This window comes from Xenopus laevis, chromosome 9_10S (assembly GCF_017654675.1).
Source record: "Xenopus laevis strain J_2021 chromosome 9_10S, Xenopus_laevis_v10.1, whole genome shotgun sequence".
Lineage (NCBI taxonomy): Eukaryota > Metazoa > Chordata > Amphibia > Anura > Pipidae > Xenopus > Xenopus laevis.
This window is the reverse complement of record NC_054388.1, coordinates 29,090,068-29,111,735: the sequence shown is the minus strand read 5'-3', so window position 1 is coordinate 29,111,735 and position 21,668 is coordinate 29,090,068. Positions and strand designations below refer to the sequence as shown.

Genomic DNA, 21,668 nt, shown 5'->3' with positions numbered 1-21,668 from the left:
TATTCTGAAGATAATATGGATTATCTTCAGAGCGGCTGGGAGGATTATCTTCAGAGTGCCTGGATTATTTTTGGAGCCTTTTGAGGATTATTTTCAGAGCACCTGGGAGGATTATCTTCAGAGCATCTGGGAGAATTATCTTCAGAGCAGCTGTGAGGATTGTTTTCAGAGTGGCTTGATTATTTTACGAGAGTTGGATTATCTTCAAGTCGGATGGGAGGATTACCTTCAGAACGGCTGGGAGGTGTATCTTCAGGCTATTGACACGTGTGGATTTTCACAAAGGTTCGCGACGAGTTTTTTTTAAAAAAAAACAAGATTGAAACTGCTAGCGTATTTTTGCAGAGGTCAGCTTTTTTTAAAAACTGCACTGAAACTGCGCCGAACATCCGCACGTGTATCCATAGCCTCAGAGCTGCTGGGAGAATTATATTCGAAACGGTTGTGAGGATTATTTTCAGATTGGATGGGAGGATTATCTCCAGAGCGGTTTTGAGGATTATCTTCAGAACGGCTGGGAGGATTATATTCAGGTCGGATGGGAGGATTTTCTTCATTGCGACTGAGAGGATTATCTTCATATGGACCGCAGTGCAGATTGGAGGATTATCTTCAGAGCAGCTGGGAGGATCATCTTCAGAGTGATTGAGAGGATTTTTTTTAAGAGAAATTGAGGATTTACTTCACAGCTTCCGGGAGGATTATCTTCAGGTTGGATGGAAGGATTTTCATTGTTGTGATTGAGCGGATGATCTTCATATGGATTGAGTGAATTATCCGCAGTGCAGATGGGAGGATTATTTCCAGAGCGGTTGTGTGGATTATCTTCATAGCGGCTGGGAGGATTATCTGCAAAGTGTCTAGAACGATTCATTTAGGAGCGGCTGGGAGGATTATCTTCAGAGTGTAGAGGTAGGCAATTTTGGTGCTTTTTTTTAAATTGGCACTTCCGAGGGGCCCAGCGCACAACCCAGCCTCCCTTTACAGAGGTGGTTTACCTTCAAACAACTAGTTGTTTTCCGATAGATCACCAGAAATAATGACATTTTCCAATGACTTTCTATTTTCTATGTGTCACAGTTTTTCTAATATTGAAGTATTTTTCACCTTCTGAAACAGCCCTGAGGGTCACCGACCCTGTAAACTGTTCTAAATGGATACATTTAGTTGATACATTTCTTATCTTTGTCCCTGCTGAGCAGAATCTCTGGGTTTCATTACAGGCAGCTGTTAGAATTGATACAATAGTTGCTAATACTCCAGAGATGCTGCTGAGAAATATATCAACTTAATGTTGCAAAATTATAACAGTTCAGAGTCTGCACCTGATTTACTGAGCTGCTAGAATCAAACACCAGAGACAGGAACATTCAACTTTCAACAGTAAAAAATAAATAATGGAATGTAATTCAAAAAGTTTTCATTTCCGGGGAACAATCTAAAGACAACTGAATTGAAAAAAGTGTTTGGAAGGTGAACAACCCCTTTACAGAGGGTCCAGTATATCCATTTAGCTGTAAATCTAGTGACATATTCAGGGGCTGTAGCTGAGATTTCCTCAGAATGGTATAATTCACTCATTTTGTTTATCCAGTCCTGGATTATTGGGGGCTGCAGCGATTTCTATCATGTGGGGATCAGCAGTTTTGCCACATTGAATAGATGAGGTGCTATAGTAGAGAGGGACGGTGAAACATTTCTGGGACCATATAAAGGAACAAGGATACAGACTGAGTTATACAGGGAACAATGAGTATATTTTGTGTATTATAATGCGTAATGTACCCCTACTGTAAATTATAAGGATTTGAGAATCCATATAAAGGCACACGGCTGCGGGTGAGTTATACAGGGAACTATCACTGTATAACTCATGTATTATGTATTATAACAGAGACTGTGCACCCTATACTGTCTGTCATTCATAAGGATATTAGAAGTCATTGAGGGGTTCTGTGACAATATAAATGCACAAGACTGCAGGTTGAGTTACACTGGGGAATGTTACAAATTTATTATAGGGGATAATAAACCCCCATTGTAAATTATAAGGCTATAGACATCACATATAAATGCACAAGGCCACAGGCTGAGTTATACAGGGAACTCTGAGTATTGTGTATTATAAGGGATATTGTACCCCCACTGTAGATGATAAGGATATTTGTAGTAGGGCCCCTTGCCACAATTGTTTTTAGCTCTTTATGCCCCAGGTCACCAATGTTTTTAATTTTTAGGGCCCCTTTGTCACCAATGTTTTTAACTCTTAGGGCGCTAGGCCACCAATGTTTTTAGCTCTTAGGGCCACATGCCACCAATGTTTTTAACTCTTAAGGCCCTAGGCCACCAATTTTTTTTAACATTTAAGATTTAAAGGAGGGGAAAGTATTTTCATGAGAATTGTCACCTGACAGTAGCACAGATTTCCCATAGGCAACACATTTCCTCGTTTACCATTGCCTTTATTCGGACCGTCGAGTGTTTGACCAAAGTATTTAACCCACTGCCTCATATTTACACATCAGAAATGCGGAAAAGTTCTACTAATAAATTTGAGTTAGGTAACTGTTTAAAGAGTCTACCTTGAGTCTACCTTGACCAAAAGTTACTGTTCCAGGTTCATGTCCATGTGAACTTTGGTACTGAGTGGGGGGGGGGGTTCGTGGATCCAGGGGCAGGGTTGGCCCAACTTGCCCCTACCTTCCTTATTACCCCTCAAAGGGCTTCCTCGTCTAGCAAACAATGGAGTGTGTCATTGTGGGGGCAGGAAGAAATATAATAATCCTCCATCGCTTTAGCAGGAATCCCCCACCCCAAAAGGATGTCTCATAACCTGGAGAGAGTGGTAACCAAAAAACAAATCCAGCACAGGCATTCCCCAATATCAAGCACCTTCATATACTAAATGTCTGGTATAGTATAAATAGGTTTGTGGGAAGTGGATGGAATTCCAATATTGAGAGGGCAATGGACTTGAATGGAAATGCTTACATTGTGGCCTATGGAGTAAAGCAATTTTGTAGTTCCTTTCAATCATTTGAGATCAATATGTGTCCCTATGTCTTTCATCCCCATCAATGTACATATGAAGCAAATAACCCTGCAGAGAAATTAACCCATTCCCTTCATCAAATAACCCACTGTATCAGCACCACAACCCAGTTTTACCCTTACACTGCCATTTTGAGCAGCTCCCAGCAGTATTAATTGCCCTGTCACCCAACCGGTAGAATGAGGCACAGGAGCCCCTTCCCTCAATATTCACCATAGGGATTAAAGAAAAACACAGAGACTTTTTTATGGGGAAACCTGTCGGAGAGCACAGGATTTATTAAAATGAACAGCTAATTTATATTTGGGCATCCCTAACGACCAATGATCCAGAGGAAGGCGAAAAACCCTAGAGTACTATGGGGACCAATCTGCACTGTAGGTAAAAATTCCTTCCTGACTCCTAGAAACGGCAGTCGGTTTTACACCCTGGATCATTTAGGATTCAGGCCATGGTGTTGGGTCGGCGGCAGCAGCAGCAGCAGCAGGTGAGTCTTTGGGTGGAATGCTGAAAAGAAAAGATATAGAAAGTGTTGACATAAGAATAAAGACATACTTGTTTCCTTATGATATTAAAGGCTATAGGTCTAGCATCTCTAGATAATGGGTAATTGTCAGTAAATTGATACATTACCCAAACTCTCCGAAGCATCTTCATGATGGCCTTCCTGAACTGTTTTCGGAGGGTCGGCCTCTCCACCACCAGAGGGTCTTTGATGATTTCTTCCACCTCAGGAGCTTCTTCTTCTCCATCAACTCCCTCCTCTTTCTCCTCCACTGCAGGAGATTGCTCTTCCGTTGTCTTCTCCTCCACTCTAGGGGTTTGATGTTCATCTGCAGAACCTCCTACTTCTGCTCCCTCTTCTTTCTCCTCCTCTTCAGGAATTTGCTGTTGTTCAGCGGGAGGAGCTGTTTCTTCATTTGTTGGAGCATCCTCCTCTTCTTTATCTTCAGCTCCTTCTTCTTTCTCCTGAGAGGCAAGAGCTTCCTCTTCTGCTGCTCCAGGAGCTGCTTCTTCCTCTGCTTGCTCCTCCATCATCTTCTCCTCCACTGCAGGGTCTTCAGCGGGAGCTCCTTCCGCTTCCTCTTCCTTGTCCTCTGTATCAAGGGCTTCCTCATCTGCTGCTGCAGGGGCTCCATCCTCCTCTTCTTCAGCTGCAGGACTGTGTGCTTGTTTCTTACTAGGTTTAAAGGGAAGAAAATGGGTCATTGTTGTAATTTGTTTCCAAAGTATTGCAACTACAATTGTGATCACTGGATGATTAAAATAGCCAGATAGCCTTGTACCTAAGAAATATCATTATACCTGCTACACACCTGTCCCTACTGTAACACATTGGGCAGTTACTGAGCTGAGTAAGTTCCATGCTAGACTTCCCCCAGTGATACATGCTGAGATACATGCTATGGTTGTAGGGACCTAAAAAAGTTCAACAAGTTTCTGTGCTATTTACTATTCGTATGGCCAAAGCAACCAGAGGTACGAGAAAACATCTTTTTTTTTTTTTTAAATGTGTTATGTGCCAGTAAGTGTAATTGAAAGTGTTAATTGCAGAATACATACCCAGCCGCTTTCTTTAGCTTCAGCTCCCTCAAGAACTCATGGTGAAGCTGGGTCAGATGTTGGTTGATAGTCTGTGAGCGCAGGGGAGGCACAAGGATAGGAGCAAAGGGGAAAGAAAGGAGACAATTAGGATTATGCCTGTATATGTGCTGCTAATAGTACCTTTATATGCTGAGGGCAGTGAGGGTGTGGGATTCCCTGCCGGCAGCTGATGTTGTGATATTGTAATTTTGTGCATCAGCCTTTTCTCATCATAGGGAGAAAAAACCCCAAATTACCCCTTGTGCCGTTGTCCCGATTGCAATAGACCAATCAAAGTTCATTATCTAGCGGTTAAACACCCAAGAAAAGCATCAGGGACAGTGATCCCAGGTGAACTTACATTCTCCAGCCGCAGATACTCAAGCTGCTTCCTCCGGTTTCGCACTCGAGTTGGATGATCCTGTGGAAGAAGAGAGTCAATGTTAAGCGCTTCTTTGTACCAATGCCATTATTGTGGCCATGTGAACGCTTGTGATAAAACCATTTTTGTTTCTGGTGAAAATGGCACTTGGATGGGAGACTTTAGATGCCCCCAGGGGAGCAGGAGATACAATGAATGATAATGTTCTAGATTATTATAGAGACACACAGTGAATAATAACCTCTCCTATAATAATAATTATACTAGTGACACTTACAGGAGGCAGCTTGGCAGATTTCCTGAGGGCGGCATATTCCCTCTTGATCACTTCCTGTAACATAAAGAAAGAAGCAGCGTGAGATAAGAGCTGGCAATCTAATATCATTTGTTCCCTATTCATCTAAACATCTATTCTGCATTACATACCAGTGAGTGGAGCATTTTCCAGTAATGGATAATGTTCTCTTTGGCCCTCATCCTCGGGTCCACATCACATGTTAGAAGGAAGTGCTTTCTGAAAAAGAAAGATCACTGAATGTTAATAAAACATTTTCCAGCAGTATTGCCCTTGCAGTTACCCCTGGGGCAATAGCAAATGATTCCCAACATGTAACAAGTCCATTTATGTTTTACTTACAGGACAATGTTCTCGCCGAATTCGACCCGGTAGTGATGTTCTGCGGGAAAAACACAATTCAGTTAAATACTGAGCTAAAGGGGGAAAGGAATTCACAAATAATAAAACAATGGCACAACCTTAGGAACTGATAAATAATAGAGGATTTTACCATAATAAGAAGCGAGGGCCTCAAAGTCCGTAAATTCCGCCCTGAAGTCCTTCAGGACGGAGTACAGCGTCTGTAAGTAAAAAGAAAAAGCATTAGGGACAGAATACTAAGTGGCTCTGGCTCTGAGGAGAATTGAGACAGAAAGGGGTTTGGGTTTTTATGGGGCAAACATGCCAGGAATAAGGGCATTTTATTCTGAAAATTTAATAAAAGTAGTGATTGGATTCCCTGGATGTCAGTTCTACCTGAGGCAAATTGTTTGGCAGCTCCAACACGTATGAAGTTTTATTTCAACGTTTCGGCCCCAGTTAAGGAGCCAAAACGTTGAGAATAAAACTTCACATTTATTTTTCAAAATGAAGACCTTGGAGTGTGGCTTGTTTGTTCACTGTATACTAATGTGTTGACCAGCACCCAGGCAGCTGTGGATTGTTAAGAGTGCACTATATATATATATATATATATGTATGTATATATATATATATATATATATATATATATATATATATATATATATATATATATATATATATATATATATAATACACAAAAGCCATGAATATCCTGTAAATTATATCCTTATAAACGGTGAGTTCTGATGTCATCAGTTATAAACGGTGAGTTCTGATGTAATTTCTGTCACATGACTCACCGAAACTTGTGTATTATAATAAATAAAGTACCACCAGTTGCAAAATATGAGGATATTAGAAGTTACCTCAGAGTTTCCTGACCTGTATAAAAACACTCGGCCTTCGGCCTCGTGTTTTTATATGGTCATGAAACTCCTCTGTAACTTATAATATCCTTATATTTTACAAAAGGGGGTACTTTATTCACTATATATATATATATATATATATATATATATATATATATATATATATATATATATATATATATATATATATATATATATATATATATATATATATATATATATATATATATAAAAAGGAAGCAGACAGACAGACAGCTTAAGTAGAACTTATATAGAAGAGTGAAAGTGAAACACCAGTTCAGATGAGAGAGGATTGTTTTACACTGAGGCATTACCAGAAGAGATGGATTTCTCTGCTTCTTGTCCATCGTTGAAACCTACAGGGACAAATAGACATAATCAGCCAAAATAAAGTTAAGAGTTGTTCCCTTTAAATGAACTCCTAGTATGATGCAGAGAATGAATATTTTAAGACAATTTGCACTTGGTTTGCCTTTTTTATTATTTGTGGGTTTTGAGTTATTGAGCTTTTTCTTCAGCAGCTCTCCAGTTTGCAATTAAAGCCATCTGGTTGCTAGGGTCCAAATTACTCTAGCAACCATGTGCTGTTTTGAAGAAAAGTAGCAATAACAATAAATATGTAGCCTTACAGACCATTTGTTTTTTGATGGGGTCAGTGACCCCCATTTGAAAGCTGGAAAGAGTCCGAAAACTATCGAAAACATTTAATGAAAACCAGTGGAAAAGTTGCTTAGAAGTAGCCATCCTATTATATACTAAAATATACATTAAAGGTGAACCACCCATTTAATTATTTCCTTATCTATATTCTCCCATTTGTATGTAACATTGTTCCAGTCAATGATTAAAGCCCATTATTAATGCTGTTGATGGATTGGCTTCTTATAAATACAATATACAGTAACCGTATGGGCTCATATGCACAAAGCCACGTGGGACCCCCCAAGTGAATTGATGACAGACTCTCTGAAGAAGAAATCATGTGCTGAATCAGTTGAATTTGCAAGATTACCTCTTAATGAAGATTCTCCGATGGGGGGAGAAAAAATAGGGGGCGGCACAAGGCCGGGCCACCCCAAGGGGGGTCTCCCTAAGGAACCCCTGGCTCTCTTACACTGTTCAGATAAAGATGTAATTATATGAACAATGGAGAAGCCAAAAAAAACTCCCAGGTGTTAATGGGCAGGTGTGAAGCACCGAAGTCACGGTCCAAAAATGCAGGAAAGGCACTGTAGCAATCTGTATAGAAAAAGAGAATATAAAGGCAAGTTAAGGAATTTAGCGCTTAATATTTCCTATTTAATACAGAGGAAAGCAGAAATGTATTTCCCCTAAAGTTTGAGCTTTGTATCAGTTCCAGCAGGTACTGAGCCTCAGTCTCTAGAATGCTGGAAGTTTCCTCACACAGTCAATTAGCAGAGAGCCCTAAATAACTGCCAAAGTCTGTGTCTCCCAACCAGCACTAACATTAAAGGCTTCTCCCAAGCACATTTTAGGGGAAAAAATCTCCAAATTCACTAAAATCAGGGAGAGGAGCAACATCTGCTAGTCTGGGGGGGCGTCACCCAACCTTTTCCCTTCTTGTTTTTACTATAGTAAAGGTTATTTGGTAAAATACAGTATCTCTTAGAGGGAATATACACTTAACCAACCAACGGACTAAACCAACTGTCAAACCCTAGGTGTAAAGTCTCCTCTGTTCTATGGGACCTGCTGTATGTCCCCCACTCATCACCCCCAACTGTCCCCATGGCACGTGCCTCTGCTTCTCACCCCTAGTTCCTTATGGTGTGCTACAGGGTCCCCAAAAGTTTCCTTCTGTAGATAATGTGAATATTTGCTGGCAGCCCTGCATAATGCCAAATCCACAAAAAGTCTGTCTCCCAACCAGCACTAAGATTAAAGGCATCTCCCAAGCACATTTTAGGGGAAAAATATCCAAATTCACTAAAATCAGGGAGAGGCACACCACTGCTAGTCTGTGGGGGACATTGCCCAAATTCCCTCCTCTTTTTCCACTAAATAAAGTTTTTTTGGGCAAAACATCTCCCAGAGGGAAAGTACCTTACCTCTCACCACAGGGCCAACCAACGACTTTGAACCAACTGTCACACTCCCCAGGTGGAAGTCACCTCTGTCCGCTCCTTAAAGGGAAGTGTCCCCCTGTTGATGAGTGAGGTTTTATATGGCATTTATTTGTAATTAGATGTGCAAGCCATACAAGACTATTAAGTACACAGAGCATTGGCTTTGTATGTGTGGCCTATTGAGTAGTGCAGTTACTTGCGCTTGCGATATCTTGTTGGGTCATCAGTGTCATTCAGCCCATGGTCGAATATCATGCTGCGCTGTGCTTCAGTCTGGTAGAACGGGGGTCCTTGGCTGTAGGGGTCCTTCCTTAGCCTAAATGTGGGGTAGAGGATGGTGGATCCATTGTTCTTGTTATTGTTATTGCTTATTGAGCTGTTTGTGTTATTTTGGATATGTCCAATATCTTTCTCAGGGATGTGAGGTTTTAAAGTCTGTTTCCCAAGAATCTTAGTATAGTGAGGTAATTGGGGTGTTTGTGTTCCAGGCATTACTTGTACGTTAGAAGAGAGTTCCGTGTCCTTGTATTTATATGATGCTATATGTTTCAAAGCTGGTTAGTTGGTCTGACACACAGTATTTCCTATTGATGTAGACGTATTAATGTTCAGCTTTGTCACCTCCCTTCTCCTAAACTCGACCGCAACTCAACGCTTTGTTTTTTAGGAAATGGAACATGGGATCTGTCTTCTTTCCATGCCTAGATAGGTGCCTCGATTGAAGATTCGGAGCCCAAAGCATTTCGTAGTCCTTTAGTTCAAATCCCAGGTAAGTAGTCCGTGGTTGTTTCTTCTTGGGGTCAGTGGTGATGGATATGGAGCCAGTGAACAGTTTTTGAGGTTAAGCTAGTGCATATAGCTAAAGGGTTGGTTTACCTTTCAATTTTCAGTTTCAATTGGTTGTTCAGATTGTTGCCCCAGAAATAAAGACTTTTTTCAATTACTTTCCACATTATATTGAGAGCAATATGTCAGATTAAAAGCCATCTCAGTGTTCTTCTCTTCAGCTACACTACATCTGCAGTGGTCTCTGCAAATATTGGGGTCCTTGCAACACATTAATGGGACAGGGAGTGTGGCTTTGAGATAGCAGCTATTAAGGTAAGAGATGGTTGCTGTAGTTTTATGGATTCTGTACAGGCTATGAGCAAACATGGGGCTGTTCCTGCTGATTTTGCATAGTATCAACCTGGAATACCTTTATGATGAATAATCAGCCTATTTGAATTGGTCAGTTTCACAAACAGAAGGTAAATTATTTAGATGTAACCATCTCTAAACAAGGGGAGGTAATTGGGACTACGCTATATAAAAAATCTACAGATAGGAATAGTCTCATACATGCTAGTTCCCATCATCCTCCTCACATGTCCCGAGAGGTTCTCTACTCACAATTCCTCAGAGTTATTAGGAACAATACAGACAGAGACGCCGCAGCAGTACAACTGGATAATTTGGCGCAACAGTTTGAATCCATGGGATACCCGAATAGATTGATACAAGAACAACTACAGAAACCGATACTTAGAACCCAGGAGGAACTTCTGCTGTCTAAGAGAGATGAGACCCCCAACCAGATCTAATATTTACAACTGGAGTACCATAAGTGTACCGTTTAAAACCGCGTTGAATAGTAGGTGGGAGATTATCAACTCGGATCCACATCTCTTTTTCTTGGATAAAAAGAGGCCGCTGTTGGCCTATAGATGAGGACGCAACCTTGGGGACCTGCTAGTGATTAAAGATGTGCCCCCGGATAAGAGAACTAAGGGAAGGACCTGGCTGGAGAGACCACTCAAAAATGGCTGCTATAAATGTGCAGGGTGTCTAACTTGTAGCGGGATGTCACAAGGAACCTTTTTTACACTCCCTAGACTGTCCTGTCAGTCGGACCATGTGGTCTATATAGCATGGTGCTCTTGTGGCTTGCACTATGTAGGCAAAGCATCCACGACCTACAGGGAGAGGATGAATAACCACAGAAGCGCCATCAGGGCTGCCCTTACCACAGGAAAGGCTGACCAGCCAGTGGCGAAACACTGGCTGAAGTTTGGACACTCCTTACCTCAATTTAGACACATGCTTATCGACCATGTGCCAGCCCCAAGGAGAGGAGGCAACAAGGATCTACTATTGTTACAAAAAGAGTCAATGTGGATCTATAAATTGGATGTGGTGACTCCTAGAGGACTTAAGGTAGTAAGGTAAGGTAGTCCTTGTATTGATAATCTATTTGGTGGTGGTGTTACATTGTGGCTGCTGGGTAAACCTCCTCTACATTCTCTTAAAGATAAGAGCACATTATCCAGGGTTGTGCCCTGAACTCACCAACACTCAGTGGCGGAACTACTGGGGAGGCAAGGGGTGCGAGCGGGCCAGGGCCCGCACCCCCTCAAGGGCCCCCCGGCAGTCAGTTCCCCGCTGAAAATGCGGCCAAATGCGGCGCACCCAGGGCCCCCCCCCCCTCTAGGATCGCCTACTGTATGGAGCTGGCCCTTTCCAAAGGCCCAAAGGGAGAAGTTGTCCGAGCCGGTTAGGGTGAGATATGGGAAGGATGTGTATTGGCTCTCAGTATTACATATATAGGTTCCTAAAAGTCCTAAGGAGGATAGTAGGACTAACACAGTAGTTTTATGTTGTTTCCGTTTCATTGTTAGGAACCAAGGAGAAACATAACCATGTCCTGCTCTATAAGAGCCTTATCCTAACTTCTCTCCCTCCCCCTCTATATGTTATCCCTGCCAAATCCCTAGCCCAATACCCACAATAAAGAGACACACAATGACTTTGTGGTTAATCTGTGTAATTCACAGCTTTATTAATAATTAGATAAACCTGCGCTTTTTTGATCGCAAGGAAGGCAAAAACCTCTGAGAAGCGGATTTCCTTCACTAGAGGGAAAAATTCCTTCCTGACCCCTTAAAGGCGATCGGATTTGCTCCCACGATCAATGCGCCAAATAGAATCAAGGGAAGCGGGGGGGGGGGGGAATATGGTAAGGTAAGGGACTGCAGTGAAAGGATGAGAAAGAGAAGGGAATATGGCAGCATAAACAAGGGCACATTTAAGACGCACGATGAATGCTGCATTCCTTTCCATTCCATTGGAGGGATGGAATGCAGGGTCTACCAAGTGGCTTAAAGGAGTCCCTGTGTATAACACCATATTTTGGATAAAGGGGAGGAACCATTGGTGGAACTACAGTGGCTGAAAGCACCGCTGGTGAAAGTGCAGTGGATGAAAGGGGGGCATCACTGGTGGAATTGAGATGTCCCATAGTTACTGCTGTTTCCTGAGGATGTGGTGCCTAGACTGAGGTACATCGGTATTTGGTACCGAGGAAACTGCTGGTGGTGCTGGTATCATTTGCCGAGTTGTTCCGAGGACCACCTGTAAAACCAAACAAGATAACTCAGACTAAGTATTTTTTACCTAAGCAAGTGATATTCCTGTAGAATCCTTATAGGGGTATGGGACCTGTTATCCAGAATGCTTGGGACCTGGGGTTTTCTGGATAACGGATCTTTCTGTAATTTGGATCTTCATACCTCTACTAAGTCTACTGGAAATCATGTAAACATTAAATAAACCCAATAGGGTGAATTTGCTTCCAATAACTATATCTTAGTTTGAATCAAGTACATGAAACTGTTTTATTATTATAGAGAAAAAGGAAATCATTTTACAAAAAAAAAATTGATTAGTTGAATAAAATGAAGTCTATGGAAGATGGACTTTCCGTAATTCGCAGCTTCTTGGATAATGGGTTTCCGGATAACGGATCCCCCACCCTGTAGCACATTAAGCACAAATCAGGTGATTAAGCCAAGTGTGGGAAAGAAAAGATGGATTATATACTGCACCTGAATATTCTCTCATTGGTTCTTAATCAGTATGGCCTTGTTGATCTTCTCTAGCTCTTTGTAGAGGGTGTTTCAGTGCGCCTTGATGTATCTGTAGTCCTGCCAGAACTCATTCTTAAGTGTTAATTTCCACCATTTTTGTGATCTTCACGCAGTCCTTGCCATCCACAGATCGTAGAGTGCAAACCTGATGTCAAAGTGATCTTGTTCCCTGATGCACTCGAGATAAGGGCCCGCGAGTGGATCCTCAAAATCCCTGATCTCAAAAGATGCCCAGATCAGGCGAGATCCACGGTGCGGGCTAGAAAAATGTAAGAAAGCAAGAAAACATTGAGGGTCAGGGCACACACTATGCCTAAACCCTGTTAAATTTCTGTTTCGTTGTATTTTACATAGAAAGATATGACATGTTTAGCATTGGGTTAGCCCCTCCTTTAACCCTTGGATACCTTTCTCAGCAGTCAGAAAATAAATAGGGATGCACCAAATCCACTATTTTGGATTCGGCCGAACCCCCAAATCCTACACGAATACCGAACCAAATCTTAATTTGCATATGCAAATTAGGGGTGGGAAGGGGAAACATTTTTACTTCTTTGGTTTTGTGACAAAAAGTCACACGATTTCCCTCTCCGCCCTAATTTGCATATGCAAATTAGGATTCGGATTTTGGTTCGGCTGGACAGAAGAAATCGGCAGAAGTCTGATCCTGCTGAAAAAGGCAGACTCCCGAATCCTGGATTCGGTGCATCCCTAAAAATAAAATGAGGAAATTAGCTGTGAGCACCTTTACCTTTTCAAAGCGCCACTGGTAGTAAAGCCGGCTACTTGCCACTCATGCCCATCTTTGATGTTCCTGTAATATTAAATACGAGATTTGGGAAGGTTAGAGTTAACGTAAAGATGTAAGACCCCCAAATAAACACAATAAAGAGGTAAACACAGCAGCATATTTACACCTTATTTAATAAGAACCCTTTTCATTCAGAAAGTATGGTTTTAATAAGGTTCCAATTAGAAACAAATGCTTACTTATGTATATAGAATGCCCCTCCCACCAGCTCCCCATGTCCCCATTTTAAGACAATGCTATCCCATTTTATTTGTCCACAAATCAGCCCTTTTATTTCTGTCAGGTCCCTACTTTCCTCTGGATCAGCAGTTACAAAAAAGGTAGACCTTGATGGACGTGTGTCTTTTTTTCAGCCTCATCTACTGTGTAATACATATTACAGATGGGACAGGGCCGCATTAGAAATCACGGGGCCCCGTACAACAAAATTTTCGTTGCCCCCTGGGCCCTGCCCACACTTGCGCCCGAGTCCCGCCCCAGATACCACCCACTCCACATCACAGTTAAAAGACCACACAGACAGCGCTAAAAGTAACCCCCCCACACACATGTTATAAAACGCAATTATAAGTTAAAGAAAATAGCGCTAAAAAATCAGCGCTAAAAAAGTAACCCCCCAGCCAAGTTATAAAACGCTATTATAAGTTAAAAAAAAAAAAACATTGGCGCCAATGGCCCCCATAAATGTTTTTTTTAAAAAGCATTGGTGACAGAGCCCCCCTTACAAGTTAAAAACAATTGGGGCCCCAAAAAATATTTTTTAAAAAAACATTGGTGGCAGGGGCCTCTAGAATATTATATAAAACATTGGTGGCCAGGGGATTTAAAAAATAAAACACAAATTGGTGTTCAGTAAAACTGAACTCATGGCTTCAGGACTTAAAACTTCGCCTCTTTTTCATGACTTCGGTCTTTTCGCCGCTTCGGGAGTTCGGCTTCGGCCTGTTTTCATGACTTCGGGTCCTTTGGCTGCTCGGCTTTTTGGCACTTCCGCATTTCGGCTGTTCGGAACCTGAAAAAATGGCCACATGGCTCGGCGCGCTCTCAAGGGGCCCAGCTCTTTCAAAAGTGCAGCACTGCTGGGCCCCCCTTCATGCCCGGGACACTTGTCCCCCCTGTCCCCCCCTGATGGCGGCCCTGGATCCTTACTTCTTCCAAATAACCCGCAATGGGTTGGGGCAAGTTGTTCTTCTGCTCCTGATGAACGTTGATAGTCTTTAAAAAGACTTTTGTGTTTCTTCTTTCTCCTTCTGCTCCTGGGAATCGATGAGAATCACTAGGAAATCGCTGGGAATCACTGGAAATCACTAGGAATCGCTCGTATTTTCACTTTATGGGAAGAGAAAGAGAGAGAAGAGATTGTGAACTGAACCCTCTCTGCCATAAATATATCTGTTATATACTGGATTTCCCTTAATAGCTCAATACTGCTCTACTGGATATAGTTGTGCCTTATAAATAACCAGTAACACCATCAGCAGCAACTTTAATAGAATAAAGGAGCTGATTGGGAGAGACAGAATTTATTGGTGCAATCAAGGGCCCTAGACACCCCTGCTAATCTTGGTTGGGTCCTGGTGACACAATGCACAAACTAATAGTTAAATGAACACTTGGAATCACCCTCATTCATTCTTTGCCAATTGCTTTCACCAGGGCTCAATTAAATTGAATTTAGAATTGAACGGGAGTCATTAATCAAATCCCAAATCCCCCTCTATGCCATTGCTGTAAAGCTGTATGTTACTGGCGGGGTGTAATAGGGGCAAAGAAACTGGTTCCCATTAGAGGCCCAGGTGAGTAATGGGCCCACTGGGGCTTTTCATAACCAGTCAAACTCTGATCATTGCCCCTGCACCCATAACATAAGGCACCCTAATTCTAGGCTTGTGCTACTTGTCTTTCTTCTCAGGTCCTCCCTTACCCATCATCTACTCTAATGCTGAGGCCACTAGGATGAGTGATGAGTGGGACAGTTGGCCAATGGCAGTTGGAAAAATGGCAGTTGACAGTTACAGCTAAAGAGCAGCAGAGTAAATGGTCTAACACTTCAAAAGCTGTAACAAGTAAACAAGAAATACCAAACATACTATATTCTATAACTACAGGCCACAGGGGGTGCTGGGAATTGTAGTTAAGGCACAGCTAGATAAGCACAGGATTAGAGTCGGTGGGACAGCAAGTTCTCATGTTGCCTCACTCCCCTTAGCAATGGCACACAGGCAGATTTTGGGTACTTTAGCACCCACAAGTTTTAGTAGTTTGGGAAGGGGCGTTTTCAAGGCCCCATCATTGATTGTACCCTTCCTTGTAGTTATACGCATTTGTACTCCCTGGTGGCTTATAACCAAAAATATCCCCCCAGTTTCCAATGAAATTGGAAAAGATGGAATTGGAAAGATAAACTGACATCTCCAATGGACAATTTCATGACAAGCACCTTCCCAGACAATTACAGTAGCAGGCAATAGTGGGGCAATTTTGGGAGCTTTGGCTCTAGACTAAAGTCCGGACTGGGATTTAAAAATGGCCCTGGCATTTGAGACCGCATAGGCCCTCACAGCCCCCCCAGCAGCCCAATAAATAGTGACTGTCTATGGCATCTTACAGCAGCCCCTTTGTCATTTGCCAGATCCCACAGATTGCCAGTCCGGGCCTGGCTCTAGTCCCCGCACTACTATAAATCATGGAAGCCACACTGCCCAAACTATCCCCTTGTATTATTGATACCCCCTCCTCCCATAAAGTATGTTCCACTTACCTCTGAATCCAGAAATGAAATACTGGTCACTTGTGCCTGAGCTGTTAAGTCACCTTCCTGGCAGCTTTCAGCCAATCAGTGCTGAGCTGGGAGTGATGTCATCCTCAAGTAAGGCATGATATACCAGTAATTGGCAGCCAATCACATCAGTCACACACATGTGCATTTATGAAAATACAACAAATAGACATTAAACATAACCAGTCATAGAACCAGGGCCACCATCAGAACTCACTGGTAGCTGACTGGACTCTCCCATGCCCAATGAAGGAAGGTCCTGCTGAGATCTCCTCTCTTAGCCCATCAGCTACAACTCTGCTACTGGTTCTTGCATTGAATGCTGGGAATTGTAGTTTAGCAGTGGCTAGAAAGATACAGTTATTGGATCACTGAGGCAGACATTATTATTCTGTTGGGAATATGTTTTTTCACGTTACTCTTTTGCAGCTCTTTATGTTTGAATTGGAATAATTTTCTTGTTTGAAATGTTCTACCTCACTAGCATCCAGGCAGAGGCTTAAATAGACATAGAAAGGCATAGTATCCCTTGAAGCTTGCAGCCTATTGCCACAGCCTATTGTCATTTGTCTATAGAGACTGAGACTAGAGCTGCACCGAACAAATATGCTTTAGTAGGGTGCAGCAGACCCAGCAAGGGCCTAAACATTCCCCCTATGCCGTGCACCCTAACCTTTTTTTAATTTAAAATACTAAATTTATAGGCACCTGAGGGCCGCCCCCCAAAACCTGCCGCCTTAGGCACAGGCACTCGGGTTTCTTAATATAAATACTCCCCTGTCCTCTCCAAGAGATAACATGGCACCTACATCAGTAGCAGTTTCTGGAAACCGCAGATATTTTGTATGTACAATACTGTAGCAGGTGCTGAGGAAGGCATCCACCTTCTAATTAAATCTGACAAGGACAGTCAAAGTAAACTTTATTGTAATCTCAGCAGTATACGGATACACAGTGAGATGAAACGACGTGGCTCCAGCTAGTATATATCACAAAAAAGCACATAGAATACACAATAAATATTTAAACATTTGAAATGTGCAATATATTGGCAGAAATTGGATATATACATTTGTAAACCTTTAGAATTGTGCAAATAAATTAACAGTTCACAAAGTTCAGTTCCCAGTTCAGGTGTATCTGGAATGTAGTGGGAGGGCAGGCAGTGAGTTGACGATAAAAAAGCTTTCGCGCAGCCTAGTTGTTCGGGCTTTAATGCTGCGAATGTTTAATGCTGCGAATGCTGCAGTGTTTGCATGCAGTGCTTCCTTTTATGAGGTTGCATAATATTTCCACACACTCCCTCTCTCACACACACACGTCATAATAGAGGATATTCTGTTGCCATATGTAAAAAAAATGGACCAGAAAAATGGTGTAAAGTCAGTGAAATGTATTATGCATTAAATATTGGTGGGACCACAAAAAGTTGTATAACATGGAAATACTTAAAATGAGGCTATGTAAAATGGAGGCATCACTGTATGTATCTAATTGTAACAGGAGGTCTAGAGGGAATAACTTTCTATAAATCTCTGGCTAGTAATTTTGTTAAGAAAGGAGAAAATACCAAGTGTTGTCCTGGCAAACAAGGAGTTTGTGTCACTAACAGAATGGCAATGCTATACATGTGCAACAGTTACTACTCGAAATATTTATAGAAAAGCTGTTGTTAGGTTTGTGTGAAAACCAAAATGTGGGTACTAGTAAATTGTGAAATATGTTTTCTTCCTTGCCCCCCCCCCTGGAAACTTTTCTGCGGACCCCATGGCTGCTGCACCAAGGAAACCCACCCAAATCCCACCACTATATGGCAGTCCAATAGGGTTGCGGCCTTCCTATATATTTATCTTTTTTCCCTATTAATAACATTGGGATCAATCGTCATTTTTACCGGCCAGGCCGGTAAAATACCAGCCAGGTGGCAACCCTACAGTCCAAGTACCCCGCATAGACAGAGGCTCTAAACCCACTGATGGTAGCCCTGGCTCACACCATAAGCTTTAAAAACAGAACATAAAAAATGGTTTGTAGGCTATCCATAAGTTCAGTGTGTGAGCCAAGTGGTCAGATGCGGTATGGTATTGACTAGCGTATGGCTGCTACCACATCCTGCCCACAAGATACAGTAGGATGTGATGTTGCCAACTGCAAGGCAGAGTACAAATTTCTCAAAATGGCGGTGCCATGTTTTTGCAGACTGCCCTGCATGCTATATGAAATCCTGCAGGTCTCTGCCCTCCCTTGTATTCAGCCATGCCTGAGTTTGGCAGCACCAGATTCAGGAGCAGCAGTAGTGGGGAAACACATGCAAGTTAGAAAGATATTTTATGAAAAGAAATGATTTCATATTAAAAATGCTTATGAAGAAACATTGTTTACAAATAAGATGAGATGGGAGAGTTTACTGAGAATAGCTATACCAGCCTGCTAGGGTTGCCACCTTTTCTGGAAAAAAATACCGGCCTTCCTATAAATTTCTCTTTTTTCCCCTATTACAGTGGTGGAACTACCAGGGGTGCGGCGGGTGCGGCTGTACCAGGGCCCCCACACCCCTGCCCCATTTATGGGGCCCTCAGGCGCCGCAGCGTCCCAGAAAAGGAATTAAGTTACTTGTATTTTCGTGTGACATCATTGGTGGCAGTGGCATGCTTCGTCCAATCGGGCCGCGATGGAAGGAAGCAGGAAGCTCTCTTATTCCTCCTCCGCCAATGTCCCTTCAAAGCCTGTACACCTGGAGTTTCGAGTGACAGTAGCTCCGCCTCCGCTTCAGTCCAGCTCCTGCATGTGATCTCCCCCGTCTCCAGGCTACGCTGGGGAGCGCAAGCAGGGGGCGGGTCCGTCATGATATCATGGCAAGTGCTGGTGGAAGCACAGGCATTCTCGCAGTGGTGATTTTTTTTTTTCTCATCGCTCTCCCCACCTCCTCCATTTTACACAGGCACTGGCTATCACGCAGACCCACATGGAGGAGCTGCTGCTGCTACACTAGGGGGAGGGGCATCCCTGATGCATTAGCAGGGGCGATTCTGGCCCCTCCGCCACCTGAGGCAGCAGCTATTGCTGCTGCCCCCCCCCCCCCGAAATTCGCTCTTCAAGTACCAGGAGCAGTATTTTTGCTGCCCCTGGTACCTAGTACCACCTCAACTTGCCTCATTGGTGAAGCACCCCTGTGCGTTAGAGACCTCAGGTGCATGGGGTAAGTTTCTCTCAGCCCTTGTGTGCTGTGTGTGTGTCTGTCTGTGTTCTGGTACAAAGTCTTTTTGTGCCTGCAGCCTGAGATGAATGGCAGGTGTGTGGGCACACTGACTAAGACGATCCCTGGGTTAGCGCTGCTACAGCAGGAGAGGGAAAAGTTTCTGCAGTCCAGGCTCTGGCACCAGGGAGCTCACTGCTAGTTGCACTGGGACACCCAGGGTTTTTTTTTTATATAAATATTGTGATTCTTTATAGAACTTTGAAGTGTTGCCATATAACCCTGGGCAAATTCTTCCACCTGCTGGTTCATGATGCTGGCAGTTGTAGTTTATGTGGTCGATGTGGGTACTAGAATGTGCTTTATATGGTCACAGAATAACCCCTCAGTGACTTCTAATATCCTTATCATTTACAGTAGGGGGTACATTATCCCTTATAATACATGAGTGATACTCAGAGTTCCCTGTATAACTCAGCCTGCAGCCTTGTGCCTTTATATGGTCACAGAACAACCCCTCAGTGACTTCTAATATCCTTTTTTCGTGTAACTTTTACATTAACTGTTGTTGCTAATTTTTAATGACTCATTTGTGTATTTAGGCCCTCTCCTATTAATATTTCAGTCTCATAATTAAATCAATGCATGGTTCCAAGGGGACTTTGGACCCTAGCAACCAGACTACTGAAATTGCAAACTGCTGAATAAAAAGCTAAATAACTCAAAACCCACAAATAATAAAAAATGAAAACCAATTGCAAATAGTCTCAGGATATCTCTCTCTATATCATACTAAAATTTAACTCATAGGCGAACAATCCTTTTAGGGGGGGCCCAGCTGTAAATGTCTGTACCAGGGCCCTTGGGGGTCTAGTTACGCCACTGCCAAGACTTTCAATTATATGTAACTCCCCCTCCCCCCTATTTCCCCCCTTTTTTGTTTCATTTTTTATTTCATTTTTTATTTTTTATTATTTTTTATTTTATTTTTTGTTTTTTTATTGTTATTCCCTTTTGTAAGAATTAATCCCCTATTTTCTGTATATTGCTCTTCAGGTTCTATACATTTACGCTCGATTGAGGATCCGCTCACAGATGGTTACAGGCCTCTTGCAGAGTTCGGGTAGTGTGTGACAGTATCCGGTGAAATAAGAAACGTAAGAATATCGATGACATTTAATCTACTAACACTAAGAGAGTGCGCTATTGAATTCCACATGCCACTTACAGTGAGCAAGCAATATAGCCCACACAGCGCCTATAGGAAGTGCGAGTAGATTCCTCTGGTAGAGGATGTACTTGAGTGAACATTGCATGACCACTGCCTATTGTGTGTAACAGAAACGCCAATGTAATATACTCACCGTTCTCCACATCTGGTGGGTAATGGTGTAAGCTGTTCGGGCGATGAGTTACCTATAGAGAACCCAGTAAGGGTTAATTGGTAGTGTGTGTCAGCGATTGTCCAACGAGGTGCGGGCCAAGTGGTGCGGATAATACCGCAAGCGCAGGACACTCTTTAAGGTGTAGTATGTTTTCAAGGAAGGTATGGCCACGGAGCACAACGGAACTGCCATCTCTATGCACCTCTCCGTATCTGTAGTGGAGGCGACAAACATACAAGGCATGTGTATAGATGGATCCTCTCCATCGTAGCGTCTACCTTAATGGCTTTACTCCCTCTGAAGAGGGAAAGTGGAGAAGAAGCGGTTATTTTCCCCCCCCCCTTGTTTTAACTCTGGGTATTAAAGGTACTTCTAACAGTCGAGCAATTGCCTGTTCTCACTAAAATGCACTTATATTGAAGTCACTATATTCGGATAAGTCACACTGGGAATTATACAGTTAAATAGTAGATGGGGCTATCGGATGATGTCATCATGGGGCCCTAAATGGTTCAACCCCCTTAACACACGTCACTGCATTGTTTGGCGGGCTTTTGAGGGATTTAAGTTTGTATGGTGGTACACAATTTTCTTATTCCTGAAGACGGCTCGAGCACTAGTGCCGAAATGTTGAAAATACATTTTTGATTTTTTGACACAATATATATATATATATATATATATATATATATATATATATATATATATTATCCGGCAGTGCCCGCACTTGATCCAAGACAAAGCCAGAGGTGCACGATCAAATCAGAAGTATTATTATATCAGTAGTATATGAATAGTATATGAACATCTGCCCTGTGGGCTCTTGCAGCATCTGCTTTGGCGGAGTGCCTGCTGACCCATTACCTTTGACCCATACAATTTGACCACCACAATGGTTGTCACTTGTCTGCCTTAGTGGCTGTTGCCACCATCTGCTTTGAGGGAGTTCCCTCTGAT

General features: G+C 42.6%; 1 protein-coding gene and 1 long non-coding RNA gene across 2 annotated transcripts; both read right to left on the bottom strand.

Annotated features, from left to right (window-relative positions):
- Positions 1-678: 678 nt before the first annotated feature.
- LOC121398771 (cilia- and flagella-associated protein 251-like) lies at positions 679-4,838 on the bottom strand. The gene is made up of 3 exons (XM_041578073.1): positions 4,616-4,838; positions 3,608-4,232; positions 679-753 (listed from the first exon to the last, which is right to left on the bottom strand). The coding sequence occupies exons 2-3, from the start codon at positions 4,088-4,090 to the stop codon at positions 679-681; spliced, it is 558 nt and encodes a 185-aa protein (XP_041434007.1). The 5' UTR covers positions 4,091-4,232; positions 4,616-4,838.
- Positions 4,839-5,586: 748 nt separating this feature from the next.
- LOC121399066 lies at positions 5,587-7,741 on the bottom strand. Its single transcript, XR_005964725.1, has 3 exons — positions 7,561-7,741; positions 6,863-6,904; positions 5,587-5,876 (listed from the first exon to the last, which is right to left on the bottom strand). It is a non-coding gene; the product is annotated as an uncharacterized LOC121399066 (long non-coding RNA).
- Between the last annotated feature and the right edge of the window lie 13,927 nt (positions 7,742-21,668).